General features: G+C 54.5%; 2 protein-coding genes across 2 annotated transcripts; both read right to left on the minus strand.

Annotated features, from left to right (window-relative positions):
- Positions 1 to 2612: 2612 nt before the first annotated feature.
- On the minus strand, positions 2613 to 3995 carry IRGC (immunity related GTPase cinema; the record flags this gene model as incomplete). The annotated part of the gene is made up of 1 exon (XM_081119586.1): positions 2613 to 3995. One exon carries the CDS (start codon positions 3993 to 3995, stop codon positions 2613 to 2615), a length of 1383 nt encoding a protein of 460 aa, XP_080975712.1.
- Positions 3996 to 7959: 3964 nt separating this feature from the next.
- Positions 7960 to 19159, minus strand: LOC308548021 (uncharacterized protein; the record flags this gene model as incomplete). Its single annotated transcript, XM_081119037.1, has 9 exons — positions 7960 to 8752; positions 10774 to 10920; positions 11138 to 11302; positions 12190 to 12321; positions 13423 to 13563; positions 15274 to 15417; positions 17571 to 17708; positions 17962 to 18063; positions 19105 to 19159. The coding sequence occupies 9 exons, from the start codon at positions 19157 to 19159 to the stop codon at positions 8523 to 8525; spliced, it is 1254 nt and encodes a 417-aa protein (XP_080975163.1). The 3' UTR covers positions 7960 to 8522.
- Between the last annotated feature and the right edge of the window lie 1652 nt (positions 19160 to 20811).

A 20811-nucleotide genomic window follows, 5' to 3' on the forward strand; every position in this document is an offset into this window, starting at 1 on the left:
AACAGGCTCAGGGAGGTCAAAGTCCCTTGCCAAATACTTTACAGTCATGGACCAGCTCCCTTTGGTGCTTTTTTCCCCCCTTGTGTTTCTGTCTGATCCTTTTGTCATGCAAACCCCCCATCCTTCCACAATTCAGCACCCATTATGTGCCAGGACCTCTTTGGGTGCTGCAGTTCCAACACCAGGAAAAGAGACCCAAGGGATCTGGTGCATTGGTGGGAACATTGCCCACCCCACTGCCTGGCTTCTGAGTACCTGTCTGCTCAGCAACCACAGCGTGCACCCAGGCACCCCCCATCCTGCCTCTGGGTCTCCAAGTCCTCACTCGTGGGATGGACGGACTGCCAGGGCTGACATGTGGGACTGCATGACTGTGTCTAGTCCCTGCCATGCCAGGGACTTACTGGGTGACGCTGAGCAAGTCATGTCCCCTCTGCTGTCTTTATTTCCTCCACCTGCGAGGGGTGGGGCGTCAGCTTCCTCACCTGTGGAATGGAGAGATGACTCCTCAGAGCCCTCCCAGCTCTGCTGTTTCAGGAAGACCCGGGGTCTTACTGTTGACGAGGTTCAGGCAGGGGCCAGCTTGGGAGGCGCCTGGAACATCAGGCTGAGCTTGAGCTTTATCTGTGGGTGGCCATGGAAAGGGTTTGAGCAGGGGAGGGAGAGGTCTGCTGTGGACATTAGTGTCCTTCTGTGGCCTTATGGGGAATGAGACTAGAGCCTGGGAGATGAGGCAAGGAAGGGGCTGGGGCAGGAGCTGGGTGGAGAGGCGAGGCCTGAGCTGGAACAGGGGCTAAGGGGGTTGAGATGGCAGATGGGGAATGGAGAGATGAAGGCAGAAGCGCCAGCCATGGTGACCAGTTGGAGACAAAAGTAACCCATTCAGTCTCTCTGAACCTTGGGCCCAGTGTGGTGAGAGCACTGGGTACTTGTGCCCAGCCTTCCATCCCAGCCACTAGTGGCCGGTGAGTCCCGTGTTTAGGGTGATGTCTGAGGGCCCCCAGGTGTCAGGATGTGGCTGTGCTTTGAGAATGGATTTGGAAAGGACCATCTGCCTTGTGCATCTGGAGTCTGGGATTCCCCTACCATGGTCCCCACACCCCTTTTGGTACAGAAGGGCCCATGTGAATCCCAGTAGTCCTGGCAGAGCCAATGAATGGGGAGGCTTCCAGGAGGAGAGGAATTCTTCTGCAAAGCAGAGAGCTCTTCGGCCAAGAGAATCAGCACCCCCCTTTCATCGTCCAGGTAAAAGTGGACCCTCTGAGTCGGGAGCTGTTTCCTAGGGTCAGGGGTAATCTGAGGCCCCCAAATGAGGTGAGAACCATCACCAGGTTCTGGAAAAGCCACAGGGTATATTTGTGAGCACCTGGGGGTGAGGCCACCTCCGTGCATCACAGTCCTGACTTTGCTGCCGGCCTTGTACACAGCTTCCAGAGCCTTCTGTGAATTCCTGGGAACTCACCCTTCTCTACCCCTAAGTCTGACCTTCCTTGACCCCTGTCCAAGCCCACAGAAGCCCCGGGCAACCCATCCTGTCCAGAACCGCCCCCCCAGTCTGGTAGTTCTTGAATTTTTTAAACATGTGGTCCTTGAATCAGCCAAAGAGTTTGGTTTCACTGGGCCACCTGGTCCAGACACAGGTATGCGCACCCAATGTGTTGCATGTTCCATCACTCACAGCCACGTGCAGCTTTCAGATCCCAATGCAGTTGCCATCACTCTCAGACCCACGGCCTTTCAGCACAATCCCAGCATTCACACACACACACACACACACACACACACACACACACACACACACACACACACACACACCCGTGCAGACACAGGAAACTCCGGTCTCAGCAAGCTACACTCAACTTAGACCCACAGCGTCAAAATCATGAGACTCACCAGGGTGCCCCCCAGTCACACACGCCAGCATCGGATTGCCACACACAGTCACACTCAGACACACTTGCCATCTTTCTGAAACGACCGTTCTAGGTGGCGCAGTTGTGCCCTCTGCCTCCTCTCTCCTTTGATGCTCAGAGAAATGGCCTGCCCACCCTCACCACCTCCTCACGGAGGCCAGCCCAGGAGACGAGTGGCTCCCCTCCGCCCACCCAGCCCACCATCACTCACAGGCAGCGGGGCTGGCCCAGGATGCCCATCCGCTCATCTGCCCACCGGCCGCCTGTTTAGCCCAGTTGCTAGGCACCATTGTGCTGATCCTGGGCACCGATTGGCTGCCCCTTTCCCCTCCAGAGGAGGCCTTGAGGACGTGGGGTTCTCAGAGAGGGATATGACATTGCAACTAAAATAAGTGCCTTAGCAGGCCCTGACCCCCGCTCAGCCACCCACAAAGGTTGACAGTTGGCTCTTGTCTGGCATCCAGGCTGGGCTGCCCTGCTGCCCCCCAAATCCCTCTTGGCCACTTAGTTCAGTGAATCCCTCTTTCACTTGAGCCCACCTGCCTCCTCTACCCCCCCCAAGGTGGCCTGCCCTTGTCACTCCCTGGGAGCCCTCCCCCCGGCCCTCAGCAGCCGCGCCCCAGTCACCACACTGGCCCCTCCTGTGGTTGGTTGGCTTTGTTAAGGCTTCGTTTGTGGGGGAGGCGGGAGGACGCGCTTCTATTTCTCTTCCAGGTCGCGCTTCTTCCAGCTGTCGAGGATGTACTTGAGGAGGAGGCCGAGCTTGCGGCGGGTGGACAGCGGGGCTTCCTCGCTGCCTCCCTCCCCGGCCCCCCGCTTCTCCACGCTGCTGTCCCCGGCTGCCTCCAGGCTGGCCTCAGGCTCGGACTCCTCCTCCTCCAGGGCCTTGATGCGGACCCGCTGGGCGTCCTCCGCCATCTCGTTGAGGCAGCCCTGGAGCATGGTGTAGACAGTGCCGAAGCTGATGCCACCGGCCACCAGCGTCCCGAACACGGGGATGCCCTTCTCGAAGGCCCGGGCCACCCGCATGGCGCCGTCGGACGACTGCGAGTAGAGCCGCAGGACCGTCTCGGGGGAGACCTCGTTGGCCAGCGGGGAGCGGATGACCGAGCGCAGGTCGCCTGCCTGTTTGCCCACCTGCTCGGCCAGCTTGGCCAGCGAGTCGTCGTCCAGGCCAAAGCTGCGGTGGTAGCCGCGCAGCGAGCGGATGAGCAGGGCGTCGTCGTAGGCAGCCGCCAGCCCGGGCACCGGCAGCGCCTGGATCACGCCGGACACCAGGGCCGTCTTGAGCACCTGCCCCTGGAGCATGTCCTTCTTCCTCTGCAGGGCCTCCAGCGAGATGTCGGGCAGCGACAGCAGGCCGGCGTGGCGCTGGTGCGCCGGCAGGTCGTGCTCCCAGGTGGACAGGAGCAGCGGGAAGTCGTAGCGGCTGGGCCAGAGGTTGGACACGAGGAAGATGCGAGGGTCGGGCACCCCGGCCGCCCGCAGCCGCTCGGCGCAGTGGCTGCGGATGTCCTGCAGGACCATGGACTCGCTGAAGCCCGAGGGCCGCTGGCTGCGGGTGGCCGCCAGGTCCTCGTCTACCTTGGTGCGCACGAAGTAGAACTTCTTGCCCTGGCGCAGGATCTCGGAGGCCAGGCGGGTCTCCACGGCCCCGCAGCGGCGGGGCGAGACCAGCAGGAAGAAGTCGTAGCGGCCGAAGTCCACCTGCTTCAGGTACTTGTCAGCGGGGCAGCCGGGACAGCCGGCCCCGGGCAGGTCCCACAGGGTCACGTCGGGAAACTGCGGGTGCGGGTAGGACGAGGGTTGCATTGTGGTCTCCACAACGCCCGTGAGAGCCGCACCGGGGTCCTCAGCCCCCAGGCCACGAAGGGCGTTGATGAGCGACGACTTGCCTGCGCCCGACTCGCCTGTGACACCCACCTCCAGGCGGGTGGTCTCGGAGGAGGCCAGCAGCTCCCGGAGGCGAGAGGCGGCCTGCGGGAGGTCCCCCGACTCGAAGGCCGTGCGCAGGGCCTCCAGCTCTTCTTTGGCCATGAGGATGGTGGTTTCCTCCTCTCCGGAGCCCTTTGAAGCAGCCATGGTGACCAGCGGCTCAGAGGGCGCTGGGGATGGGAGAGTCACAGGACCAGAGGTCCTCGGTGTCTGGGGAGAGAAGGGAGCCTTTCACGCCTCCTGGGCCTTGGGAGGGACAGGGAGAGAGAGACACCAAGGACTGAAGGAAGTCCCTCTGGCACTCCCCAGCCCTCTCCTTCTCAAACATGTGCGGGGGTGGGCATTTTGAACAGGGCGCTTTGGAGTCTGGCAGGCCCAGGTTCACATCCCACCTCTACCACTAACTTTCTGTGTGCTCTGGGGCCAAACGAGGCACCTCTCTGAGCTTGTTTGCTTCTCTGGGTTCCAGACATAATGACTGACCTGCCTCCCAAGGCACTGAGGAGTCTTTGGGATACTCCAGAAATGGGACATTTTGTGAGCAGCTGTAGGTCACAGCTGTGCAGTCTCATAAGGCCCCCCACCTAGAAGGCCCAGCTCTTAGCTTAATGCTTTTCTGCTGACACTGATTGAAATTCTCAGCATTTGAACCAGGGGCCCTGCATTTTTCATTTGTGCTGGGCCCGTAAATTATGTAGCCAGGCCTGCCAAGGAATGGGCTTAAACCCAGCTCCTGGGTTCAATCAAGGACAGTGGCTGCCCTTCTGCCACCGCAAGCAGCGTGAAGTGAGGGCGAAGGACCCCCATACCTGGGATCGGATCCTGGCTCTGCCGCATACTTGCTGAGTGGATTTGGGGCAAGTTACTTAACTTTCTGCCTCACTTTTCTTGTCTGTAGGATGAAGGTAACTATCATAATAGCAAACTTGCCCTGGCCGGTGTGGCTCAGCGGTTAGAGCTTCAGTGTTAGCACCAGCAGCAGCATTATCATTGTCATTATTAATATTTCTAGCTGTGTGATTTTGAGCAAGTCCCTGCTCTCTCTGGGCCTCAGCTGCTGTATCTGCACCATGGAGGGGAACCCTGCCTGCCTCGCACAGCTGCTGACGCTCATGAACCCCACGTGTCTATCCCTAGGCCAGCTGTGAGGACGTTCTTAGGTTCAGCTGGTGGAAGAGGCCTGACGGGGAAGAGCTCAGACACCGGGGATCCCCCTCATGGAACACCCAGCCCTGCTGTGGCTGGTCTTGCCAGGCCGAGTCCCCTCCCACGCCCTGGAGCCCATCATATGGTCTCTCCTAAGTGCCCGTGTCCTTACCTGGGAGCTTCCCTGGCCCTCCCTCTTCCCAGTCACACTCTCTTCTGGTCCATCGCCTCTAAAATACACTTCCTCATTGACTAAGATTCTTCAGAGAACCTTGAGAGAGACAACCATGTCCAGGGTCACTGTCTCCATCAGACAGACAGGGATGGAGGCTCAGACCAGACAAGTGATGTCTATGTTCAGAGTCACCACCACAACTCAAACCCAGGTCCCTGGCTCCTTCCCCCTCTGAAGAGCTGCTCTGCCTTCAGGCACACGCCTTTACCTCCCCCTTGTCTCCTTGGATGCCCCTGTCTCCACCTCCAACCCCCCAGCCCCACAGAAACGTGTCCTTATTGCATTGTTCCTGCCAGGACTGACCCCCACCCCAGTTGGGCTATTTTCCCTGTGCTATGTCCACTTCCTCCCTCACCCTGTCCCCCTCCCCTATCTCAGGGTGTGGAGCCTGGGAGCCTGGGACAGGTCCCAGCAGCAAGGGGCAGGCAGATCCATGGCCTTGGGGTGGAGTTAGGGCCCAGGGTGCTGGGGTTGGGGGTGGAAGCCGCACCCACAGGGCCTAGCTGGAGAACCCTTCCCTCAGGATGCTCACCTGCCCTGTAGGCTCTCCCTCTCCCCTCACACTCTCCCACTGGTGGGGTCTCCTCCCCTGTTAGCTCAAGGTCAGGCCTGGTTGCTAGGACCCATAATAGCAAGCAGCAGCTTATTGGTCAACCAGCCCTCATGCAATAATGTGACAGTGATGTCAGGGGGTGGGGTCTCACTGTGGGACAAGGTCCCCACCCCGCAGCTGCTCATGGAGTCACCAGTCAGTTACACTGGACCCTCAGTCCCCAACAAGGGATCCAGAGAGAAATCTTTCTAATACCAAAACTTGTTCAAACCTTGATGTAGTCTCCATGTCCAGGACAAAGTCCTCGTGTCTGAGGACTTGGCTCTGCTCAGCATCCCACCCCCTGTCTCTCCTCCATCTGGGGACTCTGTTCCTGAGACAAGTGTGCTCACACTTTCTGCCCTTACAGAAAATTAGAAATGTACAATAAAATTAAAATTTCTGCCCAAGTTAGCTTCACCCCACCTCCAAAATCCCTTTCTCTTCCTGCAGACTCCAGGAAGAGTCATTAAATCCAATTTCCTCTGCCGGCATTTCCTGAGCACCTGCCCACTTAGCCAGGAAGGATCATATCCTGGCCATTTCCCTGGAGTTCCAGTATCACAGAAACAGCTGCTGCCTTTTCCCACCCCCTCCATGGCCACCCAGGCTCCTCTGCACCCTCACCTTAGGGCAGACATCCTCCAGACAGAGGCCTGGCCAGGTAGCAGAAAGGGGCTTTTAGGGTTGACCACATATCCTGACTGCGTGATCCAAAAGGCACTTTGCCCCAATGACAATAGTAAAGGCTACTGTTTACTTGTAAGGAATGCTCCATGTGCACTATTCTGATTTTTGTGCCCGTATGAACTCTTCCATCAATTCTATCAGCAGGAACCAAGTTCTTCTTCTTGGGTCGTTTTGTGCCACCAAGCGTTGAGGTGATTTTTTACAAAGCCCAGGGAACTGTAAGGCCCCCCTTTCTTTCTCTTCAGCTCCCCTCCTCCCCCCTTTTCTCTCCTAGCCCTTCCAAAAAGTGTAGGCCATTCCCTGTATGAAATTCCTTCTGTTGAAACACCTAAGATGCTTTTCCTTGTCCTAACTGATCCCCATTAATCCCCCTTCTTCTTTGCTTATAGGACCCCGTTTTGTTGAGAATCTGAGGCAGCCATGTGCTTTCTGAGAGGCTGGGCCTCTCTCAGCCCCAGGGACTGAATCTTGATTAGAGGAAGTCAGTCGGGACAATCCATTACCTTGCCAGGGACTGGCCGGCCCAGTTCTGGGCAGTGGGCCATGAGGGAAGTAGTCTGCTAGGGGGTGGGTTTGTGGGAAGACGAGGGCTGTAGGCCACCTCTTCCAGATCCACATATGGTTGCACGAGGTCACGGTGCTGGAACTATGGCCACCAGCGTGCTGAGGAGGGCAGAGCAGCAGGCAGGTGGTGGATGACTCCTGTGAGCTGCTCCGTGAATGGCCCGAGCCCCCTACCTCCATTCTCTGTGGTTTGCTGTCCAATATCAGCCAGTCTTTACTGCTGGTGCCTCCGGCCTTTGCTTGCAGTCCCCTCTGCCTGGAATGCGCCCACCCCTGCCCCAGCCACCCGCATGGCCCTCTCCCTCACCCCTTCAGGTCTTTATTCAGATGTCATTTTCCTAACACCCCCACATAAAGTGCAGCCCTGTCCCAGCACTCCCCGTTCCTCTTCCCTGCACTTTCTCCACAGCATGTATCACCATCTGGCCTATGATATGTGACATTTATTATCTTTCTCTAACACTGAAACATAATTTCCTGAGAGCAGAGAATTTTTTACTATGTACCCCAGTGTCTAGAACCGTGCTTGATCGATAAAGGCGATCAATAAATACCTGTCCAGTGGGCGCTGAATTGTTTCAGTTCTCTTACTTGGATTTTCCATTACTTTCAGCTGAGTGGTTCCCTGCCTTCCGTCTCCTGTGAGCTTCCTGGCCTTACCTCTCCGCTCAATCCTTTGGGTCCAGTGCTGGCTCTAATGTGACACTCACGCCAGATGGAGCATTCGATCTTATGCCCACCCTGGCTCCCAGACACTGTCATCTGCAGGTGCCCTCGGGTCCCAGAATCCCCAGCCTCTCTTGGCCCCAGAGGAGAGAGTAGACCACCGCAGGGCCTGTTTGAGGCAGAAGCCGCTAAAAAAGGAAACGCCAGCCACTCAGCTTGTGCGACAAGATTCATTCAGATCTAGCGACAGCGGGGAGACTGAGTCCAGACAGAAGGGGGGCCGTAGTGGGGGTGGAGAGGGTTGCTGTAAAAACCTGAGAAGGGGGTGTATTTGATCCTCAAGCCCCACCTTGACTGCCCAGGACTTTGCTAGACCCTAAAGAGGGGGACAGGAGGAGGAATTGTTTCCCAGTGCTGGGGAGGAAACACAGCCCTGGTCTGCAGGAGCAGCCTGGTGGCGGGGATGCCCGCCCTGGGGGAAGGCGGCCTAGTCTTTGAAACCCTCCCACGTGGCAGTGTAGCCGTAGAGGTGTCTTTAATCTGAAGGAGAAAAAGGGCCTAGTCTGAGGGAGGAGGGATAGCCTTTGGGGCCCTGGTGTGAGGAAGGCTAGCCCTGGGGAAGCCCTAGCCTGAGGGAGGGGGCTCACCCCTTCTCGACTTTCTCACCAGAAGCTTCCAGGCCCCCGGGAGTGCCCGAATAAAGGGGAGCCGGGGCACCATCTAGCGGTGAGCAGAACAAGGGGGGGGGGCTCCCGGGTGAAGGGTGGCCAGGCGGGATTGCTCAGGAGAGTGCCAGGGTGACCAGCGCGGCCACCAGCACCGGCGGGGCGAGGCGGAGGCCAGGTGCTGCTCCCGAGTGGCAGTGGGAGCCGAGGACAGCGCGCTGGCTGGAGCTGCAGTCGGGCCCCCGGGCCAGCCGGTAGCCGGGGAGCCCCCAGAGCCCCCCTGTCCCGGCCGGGGCGCTGCACAGGTCACGAGAGCCGCAGCCACGCACGGTCATGTTCAGGCCACCTGCAGAGACAGAGACGGGGGAGATGGGGACATGGGGACGCGGGGACGCGCGGCACCACTGGCACCAGCCCCGCATCCTCCACCCCAGACTCTGGGGTTTCTCTGACTAAGCAAATTACCCTGAAATTCCCTCCAGCCCCTCAGAGCTGCCTGTTTCGCCGGGTCAGAGCCTTGCGGAGGCTTCGGCAGAGAAAACGGTCTCATCAGATGGGAGCCACGGAGGGGGTGGCAGGCCCTCGAATACAGGCCTTTTGGGAAACTCTGGCGCTGGGGCCTGGCCACAGCTGCTCCTTCCTTGTTATTATTTTTGCCCAGCTGTTCTTTTGACAGCTGTTCTTTTCCTGTGTCCTATGTTAATAAAAACTGACACCGGGAGGCCACTCGTTTCACACACCTCCAGCCAGCTTCGGGGACAGCGTCCCGGTGATTTCCTATGCTTCTTCAGAGCCTCATAATATAATCTAGTGTCATATTTGCATATAAATACAGGTATACAAATGTAGCCAGTTTATTGAGGACTTGGTGGAGGACAGGGAAGTGAAAAAGTCTTATTTTACCAACAAAAAACACCTCGCCACAACTTCAGGCTGTTCCTTATGGTTGAAGTGACAGGATATCTGACTTTGTGTTCAAAATAAGGTGGGGACGCAACAGGACTGGCCACAAGTGGATAATTACCAGAGTTGGGTGAAGGGTATATGGGGGTTTACTAAACTGTTCCCCTTTTTATTTATCTTTGAACTTCTCCATAATACAAAAGCTACAAAGAAATGTAAGCCTCACAGCATTGTCTGCCTTGGTCTCCTTTTGCCCTGAACTGGAATATACTTCCTCAAAGAGCCCTGTTTGTGAGACATTGTCCCACAGCCACCCTCACTCCCAGCCACCACACGTGCCCACACGCACACGCATCTGAGTCACACGCAGTTCCCCTCACGCCCCCAGAGGCCCACACGCAATCAACACAAACACACCCATGCACCCGGTCCACTGACATGTCAGCCCGCCCAGGAAACACACACACACACACACAGCGGCACACACAACACTGTGCCTACAGACCCCAGCTCCCCCGCACCGCCAGGCCCCGAGCCATGTCGATGGACGGCCTGCCCATTTCACTGAAGCCTTACCCGCACGTAACAGTCACGACCACTGCCATTGAATTTCATCAGTTCCAAGAGGCCCCCCCCATCCCCACACACACATTCTGACATCTCTGAGTAGAGCTGACTTCCTGTCTCCCCAAAGATATCGTCTTAGATTTGTTGAAATGCCATATATCACACTTGCTAGGTTCTAGAATTAAGCTGTTCAGTACAGTAGCCACTGGCCACATGGCTGTTGAGCACCTGAGACATGGCTGCTTTGAACTGAGAGGCGCTGTGAGTGTAAAATCCACACCAGATTTCAAAGGCTCAGAAGGAAAGAATGAACGGAAGGCTTATCTCGTTTATCATTTCCTATATTGGTCGAATGCTGGATATACTGCGTTAAATAAAATATATTACTAAATTAATTTCATCTGTTACTTTGTACTTTCTTAATGCGCTACTAGAAAATTTTAAATTATACATGTGGCTCACATTATATTTCTTTTGGGCAGCACTCACCGAGAAGTTATCTTAATTCTCACAACAGTCTTATGAGAGAAACTATTGTTCTCCTCTTTCTCAGATGGGAAATTGAGACACAGAGAGGCAAAGTCACCTGCCCAAGACCACCCAGCTTATAAATGGTGTAGATTCGGGATTTGACCCTTGGCAGCCTGGCCCCGGTCCTGCTTTATGCCCTCTGCTTTGTTGCCTCTCTCGTGAACTCACTTCATCCTCACAAAGCCCTGTGAGGTGTGCTTCCAGCACTCCCATTTACCAGAAGAGAAGAGTGAGGCTCAATGAGATGAAGTCACGGATCTTGGGCCGCACAGAGCACATGATAGAGGTGGGCCCCCAGCTCAGGCATGCCTTATGCAAAAGCAGTGCGCGCGCGCACACACACACACACACACACACGTGTGTTACCTTCTTCAGACACCAGGTCCAGCTGGACGCACTCGGTCTCCCCACTGGGACACCGCGTGTAGGAGGAGGAATTGCAGAGCCCCAGGTGGCCTTCAGCACATATAGGACACAGGAACTTGCTCAGGCTGCGTGAGGCCGGCAGAGTTGCTGTAGGGGGAGGGTGGCGGTCAGCCGGGAGGGCTCTCAGGCCCCCTCGGGGCCCTCTGTGGGCTCGTATAACGGGCTTTCCCACTGAGCTGGGTCAGGGTGCCTTAGGGCAGCCTGGTGGGGAGTGCCTGCCTGCTTCAACCCAGGGCAAATTCTCCTCCCGTCATCCCACCACCTCCTTAGCCACCCATCTGAGTGCTTTCTGGCGGCAGCATACTTAGAAGAGTGGGCTCCTGGCAGTTGCCTTGGCAACAGGTGGTGTTGACCCAGAAACCCAAACCAATGCTGTAGGTCAGGGCAGAGATGGAGCTGTTAAATTTGCAGTCCTTGGGCGCCACGCAGGAACCATTTCTCCAGGCAATAGAGCCACGGTCCCCTAAGGCTGGAGAGATTTGGGGACAGACTTGTGAGGATGGGCGATCATGAGCTACCACTTAACTGAGCCCCCCAATCCATCTGGGTGTCATTGTTGGCATCTACTCTGCCTGAGATCATCCCTGATACACATAAAGCCTGTCATTGTTCATCAGGACATATAGTTCAGAAAGACTTCCTTCCCCTTGCCTTTTCCCCTTGGGGTTCCAATGAACAGGTAGCTCTGGATCTGTGATGTCTCCCCAACCTGTCTTTGAGCACCTCATGCCCTTAGCCAGAAACCCAGAAACTCTGGGACCCCAGAAATGCCTAGGCTTGTACACTATCCTTACTGTTTCTATTTATACTGCTGGAATTCCTATTTATACTATTTCTGTGCGTCTTGGAATTTATGCCAAAGAAAGTCTGGTTTCTAGTTCAACTCCTCTTCCCACTTACAGAAATGCCCAGTGTTTCCCTTCCTGGGGCAGATGGACAGGGCGCTTAGGGGGCTCCCTGCCCAGAACGTTGCAGGAGCTATCAAGACGGTCACACCGTGTCTCCCATTCCACGGGCTTTTTTTGCAACGTGACTTTACCACTCCTGCATCCAGAGGCAGAATCTCTTTCCTCGCCCTATAAATCTGAGCTGTCCTTGTCACTGGTTCTGATCAACAGACTGTGGCAGCCGTGACACTGTGCGGTTCTGGGCTTAACTCTCAAGAAGCCGCCGGCTAATGTGGCATCAGATTTTAAACTCACTTCCTCCCTGCCACCAGCTTCTGTCCTCCAGGGCCGGGAAAAGGCTGCCGTGACTGCAATAAAGGCAGCAGACTCGGGAGGGCAAGGAGGGCCCTTGCTGTGTCTCAGGCCCGCTCTGCCTCCCGCCCCCAGCCCTGTCCCCAGGGACACTCACCCACGATGCCCGCTGTCTGAAGGCAGTAGCTCCTGTCCTCTGGGCAGGACAAAGAGCTGCACTGGCGGCTGTCCGAGCAGGTGAAACAGGTGGTGGCCTTAGCCTTGGTGTGGGTCTTGGTTGCACGGGGATCTGGGGAGAGAGGAAGCTGAGCAGCTGGGGGACAACCTGTGCGTGAGTGTGTGTGTGTGTGTGTGTGTGCGCGCGCACGCACACGGGCCTGGGTATGTCTGTGTTTTGAGAAAGGCGTGGGGTGCTTGGATATACACACTGGCGAACAGATGTGAACATTTGTGGATATTAGCGTGTTTCGGCGTGTCTGTGGGCATTCTGTGCTTTTGTATGTTCGTATGTTTGTACCTGTCTCTTTCCCAGTCATGTCTGCATCTGACAGCTGATGTGTCCCTGCATGGATGTTATGTGTCGGTAGGAACTGTATATGCAAAAATTCCGTGGCCCGTGTTCCAGTTTAGCAATCCTATTTTGCCCTTTCTCCTCTCCATTTGTAAATTTTGAGCTTCCAAATTGACCTCCCCCCCACCCCCATTGTGATCAGTAATTTCATTCACTGCTTGGTTTTGAAAAGGAAAACTCCTAGCACCTGGGGATCTGAGGAAGCGAAAGTGAGAACAAAGCGTCTCCTGTGTGCTTCCCTGGGCCTGAGGAAACGCTGCCCTGCCCAGGTCTGAAACGTCCCTTTCTCACCTCCGGGACGTCTGCGGTTCTGTGCAGATGTCTCGCTTAGAAAGCTGTTGCCCTGGTAAGTACTATCTCAATTAGCCTCTCTCTTTTATCGACCGTGTTCTTCGTTAAGCCGAGAGGAGACTGTTGGCAAATGTCTTCTTTCACAGAGCCAGAAAGTGAAGCAAAGAAGAGACCATCGGGTTTCTTATTTAAACCGAGTTCACATCTCTGATCTCATTTACACAACAGGATGTTCATGGTTAGAAATGTGTGCTCCTCCGTAGGTCAGTTTTGGGTGCCAGGATATAAATGTGGATGTTTGTGGATGTGTGGATATGTGCCAGTGGGGCTTTCTGCTTCTGGGTGTGTCCGGTGGTGTGTGTGTCTGTGTGTGTGCGCACACGTGTGCATGAGTTCGTGCATATGAGTAATTTCACTCCTTGGTAACGTCATAGTGGGGGAAGGGATACCCTGGGAACATGCAGGATTGGGAAAGACAAATGGGATCCAGGGAGGGCGGAGAGAGGAGGGCCTCGGAAGTCAGAGCACCTGGCTGGGTGGGAGGGGTCTCATAGTTGCATTCAGGCGGGGTCCTGAGATGAAATCCAGATGCTTCGGGGCCCAGGGTGCTGTTCACGCGCAGGCTGCATAACTCAGGTGTAGCACAGCCTTTCAGGATTGGGGGACCCCCTGCAGAAACAGAAGGACTCTTCAGGGGGGACTCAGAGCCTGGGCCTCCCACCTTGGTGCCTCTCTCTGTCTCTCTTGATAGTTCTAGAGGATTCACTTTCAGATACGCCTGGTCACGCCTTACCAGCTCTTGTTGCCCACTCATTTTCGTGACCCTGACTTTATTCCTTCAACTCTGTCACCTGCAGTTCTGTCCTGGAGCCGATCGTCACAATGGTTGGGTTCCTCGTGGGTCTACCTCTGTGGTTCATCGTCTCTGCCATCGCTTATGATGGCTTGTTTCCTTGCGCATTTCCTGAGCTCTGGTGGCGAGCTCATATTTGGTCGGTGTTGATCTGGGGAAGTCCTGGTGGCTTTTCTCTGGAGAAGACTTTCTTTGGCTTATACTGAGAGCCGGAGGTACTACCAACCTGGGATCATTTCAGCCTCCTTCCAAGGTTCCTGGCATATGTGGGAGTCTAAGGGCCAGCCCCCCAACTACGCTGCTAACCTAAGAGCTCGGCATCCAAAGCAGACTGTGGCCAGCATTTCGTCTCAGGGCCACTGTGCCTTTCCATGTTTTCTCACTGCTTTCATCCTGATTTCTGTTAACATTTTTATTTTGTCTGAAGACCCTTGGAAATTTCCCTAACTTCCCACAAGCCCCAAGAAGCATGGAGAAATATTTTTGTATGGCATCCAGCTCATCTGTAAACAATGGCATACCAAGGGAGATGGGTAGGGGGAGCAACCTGTCCTGGGAGCAGGCTATAAGGAATCGTACTGTCTGTAAGGCATTTTAAAAGAATAATAAAGCTGAATAAAAGTCAACCTGCCTTTCATTATCACCATGTGCCAGCATTTCTAAACAATGGCAGTGATAAAATACTCCTCCCAGCCAGGGTGGACCACTCCCTCCACCCCTGCCGCCCCTCCGCACCCTCCCAGTGTGCCTCTGTCCCGAGCAAGGAGAGCTTGCAAAGGACCTAGTCCACCACGCTGTGGGGAGCAGGAGCAGGCCACTTCTCTCTGTCACTGTGTTGGCTTCACACTTAGTGTATCCTCTCGTCAGTGTGGATCTATTCTAAGCCTTTTGTTCAAAAAGCCTCTGCTCCAACCATTTGCAAACACGTAGTGAGGATTTCAAAATACATCTGCAAATGCTTTGAAACATCGAGACGTGAGGGTCAGCTTGAAACCGGGTGGGCCTTTGTGGCCGTTTCAATCAATAAAGCACGATAGAAGGGACATGGTGTGACTTCCAAGGCTAAGCTGTCAAAGACCACGCAGCTGCCACTTTGTTTGCTGGGATACTTGCTCTTGAAGCCTTCAGCCACCATGTAAAGATGATCGCAGCCATGGGGTAAGGAAGCCCAAGCTAACCAATGTGGAGAAACCACACGGGAAGGCGCCTGAGTCTACGTGTGTGACAGAGATGCTCAGTAAGCCCCTGGTTGCCCTCAGCCCTGAAGCTCCAGCTCCAGCCACCTTCTGACTGCAACTACGTGAGAGGCCCAGAACTGTGCAGTTGAGTCCTTAATGAATCCCTAACCCACAGAAACCATAAGAGTTAATAAAATGGCTGTTTTTGTGTTAAGCCACTGCATTTGCAAAGGATTTGTTAAATAGCGATAGAGAACCAGAACACACATGCACATAAACTGCTACACTTATTTCTGCAGGTAGGAGGGAGACTCACCATGCAAATGGCCTCTTGAAGGGAGCCCTTACCTCGACTCCATGTCCCTCTGAGGGTGATGCACACAGTCTGGTGTCCAGTGCAGTTCATGACCGAAAGGGCGTCACAGGGGGCCGACTCTTTTCCAGAACAGTAGTGACACTTCACCCCGTTGGGCTGGGCTTCGGGCCCTTCCTCTGGTGGGAGTGGGTATAGTCAGAGTGGGATGGGTGCTGAGGAACTTTTCCCCCACCAGCCCTCTGTTCTTGCTGCCTCCACCTGCCACAATCCAGACATTTTCCTCCCAAGTGGGACCAGCCTGGTCTCAGTCATCTCCCGGCCCCTGAAGACTTATTCCAAGGAGCAGCAACCAGAGCCGTGGGTGGGGCTGGCCCCACACTGTTCACTTGTCCTAAATGAACCTTCGTGCTGGATCCCAAGGGTCCTTTCATTCATTCCACAAGCATCTCTTGAGCACCTACTATGGACCTGGCCCTGTTCTGGGGTCACGGCACTGACCACATAGACAAAAGCCTTCCCTTAAAGACCTCAAATGCCATGAGGTTAAAGGTGATCCTGCTGGTTTAGGTTTTAAGATATTGTGGTATTCTTCAAAATAATGGGCTGCGGCTGTGGCTTCCGGCTTCCCTGCCATCTGACTAATTTTCAGAGCTTTCTTAGAAAGCTGAGACATTTAAGAGGAAGCTGTTCGAGCACCTGTTTCATGAGTTGAATTGAAGTCACGAAGCATTTTAATGTGGGTTTATATAGAAATATTGGCAAATATAGAAAAGCAGACTACAAAAGAACCACAACTATGAACGGTGCTGGCTCCTACAGGGCCACTGTCCACATGTGGCTGTTGGGCACTAGAAATGTGGCTGGTCCCTTTAGCGATGTGCTGCGAGTGTAAGGTATGCTCTCACTGTAGAGGCTTAGTTTGAAAAAAGAATGGAAAATATCTCATTAATAATGTTGTATTGATTATATGTGTGCTGAAATAATATTTTAGGGATGTTATATTAAATAAAATGTATTATTAAAATTAATTTCGCTTGTATCTTTGTACCATTTTCTTTTAATCTTCACCCTAGGACATGCTTAGAGACAGGAAAGGAGAGAGAGGAACATCGACGTGAGAGCGAAACATCGATCAGCTGCCCTCCGGACGGGCCCCAACTGGGAGATCGAACCCACAACCTGAGCATGTTCCCCGAAGGGGACCGTGCTCAACCAACTGAGCCACTCTGGCCGGGATCTTTGTAACTTTTTAATGTGGCTACTGGAAAAGCTTTCGTTGCACTTATGGCTAACATATTTCTACTGGACTGTGCTGCCATAGATCCACTAGCAAAGGCCAGTTACTCGGGACCTGGAGGGGTGGCTCAGTTGGCTGAGGGTCATCCTGTGCACTGGAAGGTTGTAGGGGTGATTCTGGTCAGGGCACATACCCAGGTTGTGGGTTCGATCCCCAGGGCACATACAGGAGGCAGCTGGTTGATGATGTTTCTCTCTCACATCAATGTTTCTCTCTCTGTCCCTCCCTCTTCCTCTTTCTCTAAAATCAAGAAAAGCATATCCTTGGGTGATGATTACAAAAAAAAAGACAATGACTCAAAATATTTTGAGGCAGTCCCTTTGACCCTTCTTTACTCATAAGAGTTTTGTTCAAAGCAGTTTTAGTCAACACTGATGTTTTATATTCTGAATGGCATGCCCACCGCTCGACTGGGCCTTGACTGTGTTTCTGGTTGAGGAGCACAGTTTAGGAGGTGGGACACCCCAGTAGTTTGAAAAGATGGCTTGTAGCCCCGAGTATGGAGCTGCCTCAGGTCTCCCCATTGCTACCTCAGCCAAATGCAAATTCCTTCCTTGGGGAAATTACCAGGCCACAAAGAGTCATCTTTATCACCACTCAGGGCCAGGCCTAGAGTGAGGCCAGAGAGGAGAGGCTCACTGTCAAGGTCACAGGAGTGCAGAGTCAGCACGTGAGAGTGAGCACTTCCTTAAATTGGGCTCCCCAGGGGCCTCACTGGCCTTGCCCCTCCTGGGCCTGTGACCACCCATAGCATTGCTTGTTCTGCTCAACTTGCCTTCAGGGGAGCTGCTCTCCTCAGGAGAACTAAGAGTCTGGGGCTTGTCTCCAGTCCCCCCAATATCTCAGTAAGCACAGCTACAATTTATGGAGTGCCTACTACATGCCAGCTTTGTGGTGGATGCACCCTTTGCAAGCTCAGTTCACACCCATTTTCCAGATGAGAAAACTGAGGTTTTCCTTGCTCCAATTAGCCAGGCAGAGCTTTAAACTGAGGCCAAGTTCCCAGGACACCCCACCGGGCTGTTGACAAACCTGGTCGTGCAACCCCGCTGCAGTTGTCACAACAGGCTGTGCTGAGACTCGAGTTGGGGGCATAGGTCAGGGCGTAGACACCACCTGGACATTCCTGAGGGGCCACGCATGACCCGTTCTTGATGAGAGTCCCATTTTCTAAGGATAGAGGTTGAGGAGGGGAGATTAGAGACCCCCAAGGCCTCCCAGACCTCTGCCCTCTCTGTAGAAATCCCCAGAGGTCAACCTGGGACCTCAGCTGGGGTTGAGACCACTCCTGCTCCCACCCCAGTGGTACTGAGCTGAGCTGTGGGGCAGTTTGGAGCCAGGGTCGCTTGCCCATGCCTCTCCCCTCCAGCCCCTGCCCGCCCGCTTTAACCACCCTCTCCGCCCAGCCCTGTGTGGTCCCCACCCAGCTGCATCTGGCTGAACAAGCAGGAGTCCTTGGCGGGAGGACAAGTGATCTCTTTACATTTTCCCAGCAGAGAGCAGGCTGGACACGTCTTGGAGGTCCCTGTGGAGAGAGAGGAGTGATCAGGGCCTGCGATTTGAGGAGAGAGAATGAACACACACTCACACACACACACACAAATACACACATGACCAAGAACACGACTAAGGGCTGGGGAGAGGGAAGAGATGCTGGGAGATCAAGGAACATTTTCCTGGAGGTGGGCAAAAGGCTTCCGGGTGGGTGACCCGGCCGGCAGAGCCCTGGAGGTGGGACTCAGCATCACAGGCTGCAGCTGCTGGTCTCCCTCTAACCCACCAGTTCTCCCCTCGAAGCTCTTTCCACTAACAACACCTCCCTCCAGGCCCAGATGGGAACGGGTGTGAGTGCGATTCCCCTCCTTAGGCTGGGCTGGGGAACATCGCCTCTGTCCAGTCAGCCTTCTAGACGCCCAGAGAAGCCCTGAGGCTCTTCTAAGAAGCCTAAGGCTCTAGGAAGCAGTCTGAAAACTGCGGCCCTTGTCTCACGCCTTCTTAGAGGGGAGGAAACTGAAGCCAGATGGCCTGGGTCTCACCCGAGATCACACAGTGAGATCCCAGCTGGGCTCTAGGCTGTTTAATTCCCAGCCTGGGCCAATGGTGACAGATTTAGAACCAAAAGGGCTGATAGGAAAGCAAAGTAAAGGAATTATAATAATTACTCCTGACTATCAATGAGAGCTCCCCTTCAGACAGGACTACGTATGGCCTGATACTGCTCTAAGCTCTTAAAAAGCTCCTCAAACATATTAATTCAATGAATGCGCACAACAGCCCTCTGAGGCAGGATCATTATCACCCTCATTTCATAGATGGGGAAACTGAAGCACAGAGAGGTTAAGTGGCTTGCCCAAGGTCACACAGCTAAGAAGTGTCAGAGGCAGGATTTGAACCCAGGCAGCCTGGCTCCAGAACCATGCTCTCAAACACTCCCTTCAGCTGCCTCTGGGAGATAAAAAGCAGAAGTGGAGGGAGCTGGGCCTCAGGCTCAGAAACCCGATTCCCACCACCCAAGTGATGGTGGGTCTACCCTTGCTCTTGGAGGGACCCCACACAATATGCCTACCTGCTGGGGCAGCCAGCGCTCCAAGGAGCACCAAAGCAGGGAGGAGCCGGTGCATGATCCAGGCTGTAGGGGAGGAAGCAGGACACGGGTGCCCTGGCCTTTTATTCAAGGTCCTTGGCCAGGGTGGCAGCCCATGAGGAAGGAGAGCAAATAGGCTGGGGAGATAGCAGCCCCACCTTCCATCCTGGCCCACTGGGACACCTGGCAGGGGAGGGGCTTAGGGAGCACGGGGATGGGGAAACTGAGTCCTAAGAGGCATGTGGGAGAATCCCCAGGCTCCTCAGTGAAGCCGAAGAAGGAAGATGAATTCTGTTGTAGTTATTATTACTACTATTATTTACAGTTTGCCTTGTCATTCCAAAGAGACGTTAACTCACTGGCTCCTTACAACAGTCTTAAATGCCATTATCATTAACCCCAGGAGGGATATTCACAGTATTTGCCCATCAGTCAGTATCAGCCAGGCCATGCAGCAGTAACAACTCTACAGGATTGCTAGGAAAGCATCCTGGTGGCCTCCATTCACCTGGAGTTTCCCTTTCAGTTGCTGGAACATGGGGTGTCTGGAAGAACCCAGACATGCCGGGGGGGGGGGGGGGATTCGTACTAATGATGCTCAGGCTCTAAGGAAACCACACACAGTCCAGAGGGGCATGAGGATTCGGAACCACATGGCCTGGGTTCAAGGTCCAGCTCTGCCGCTTCAAGCTGGATGTCTTGGGGGAACATTCACCCACCTGAGCCTCAGTTTCCTCATTTGTCAAACAGGGCAAGTAGGAGGCCCACGTCCAAGGGCTGTGAGGATTGAGTTGATGTATGTAGAGCGCTGGGAACAGTAGGTGCCCTGTGTCATCCTCGCTACCTAGCAGCAGGCCCTTTAAGCTGGAGGGGGAGGCCTCCCCCCTGGGCTCAGAGGAGAGATCTCAAGCAAGAGAAAGGACCAGTCCAAGGTGACTCCACAGGCCTGTCATGCTTCCCAGACTCCAGGGCGGGGGCCCCAATCAGTGTGTACAGTCAGGGAGCTTACTTTGGAAGGTGCCAACCCTAAGGGGAAAAGATAAGAGCCTGGGGGTGGCTTTTCCTGGTGGGGTGCTGTGGCAGGGAGACATCTGGGGAGAAGGCCCACCTTTTTCCCGGTGAACCCCTGGGTCGGGGGGAAGTGGGAAGAAGAAAGAGCAGGTCCCCCAATCTGGAGTCTGGATTTGGGGAGGAGGGAGCGGCTCTTGGTGCTTCGTGACTAGAAGATTCGTCTCCTGAAAGGGTGGCTGATAACTCAGGCTGGGTAAATAGGCCACAATCTGCACAAACATGAGACTTGTGGGGTAAAGAGTGTGAAGGACAGGGAGGCAGGTGAGGGACGTTTCCCTGCCCTTCGTTGGAAACCCGGAGACAAGGGGACATCATAGGCACTATTTAATGCACATACAAGAAAATAAGGGCATACGTACCCCCTTTTATACACAGACCGCAGTGGACCCTACACTCTGGTGTGCCCCTAGATTTTTCCACTTGACAGTAATGTAACCTGAATTATATGGTTTCCTCTTACTTTTCTCCATAGGGCAGGGGTACCCCTTGTCCAGTTAGGTATTTTCCTGCCACTTACTATTACAAACTATGCTGCAATTTCATGCATGCAACGAGTTCCCCGAGTGGTAAGTGGTTTTGCCATGTCCAAAGGTTTTTCTACATTTGTGATTATGAGAG

The sequence above is a fragment of the Miniopterus schreibersii genome (assembly GCF_964146895.1).
Source record: "Miniopterus schreibersii genome assembly, chromosome: 18".
Taxonomy (NCBI): Eukaryota; Metazoa; Chordata; class Mammalia; order Chiroptera; family Miniopteridae; genus Miniopterus; species Miniopterus schreibersii.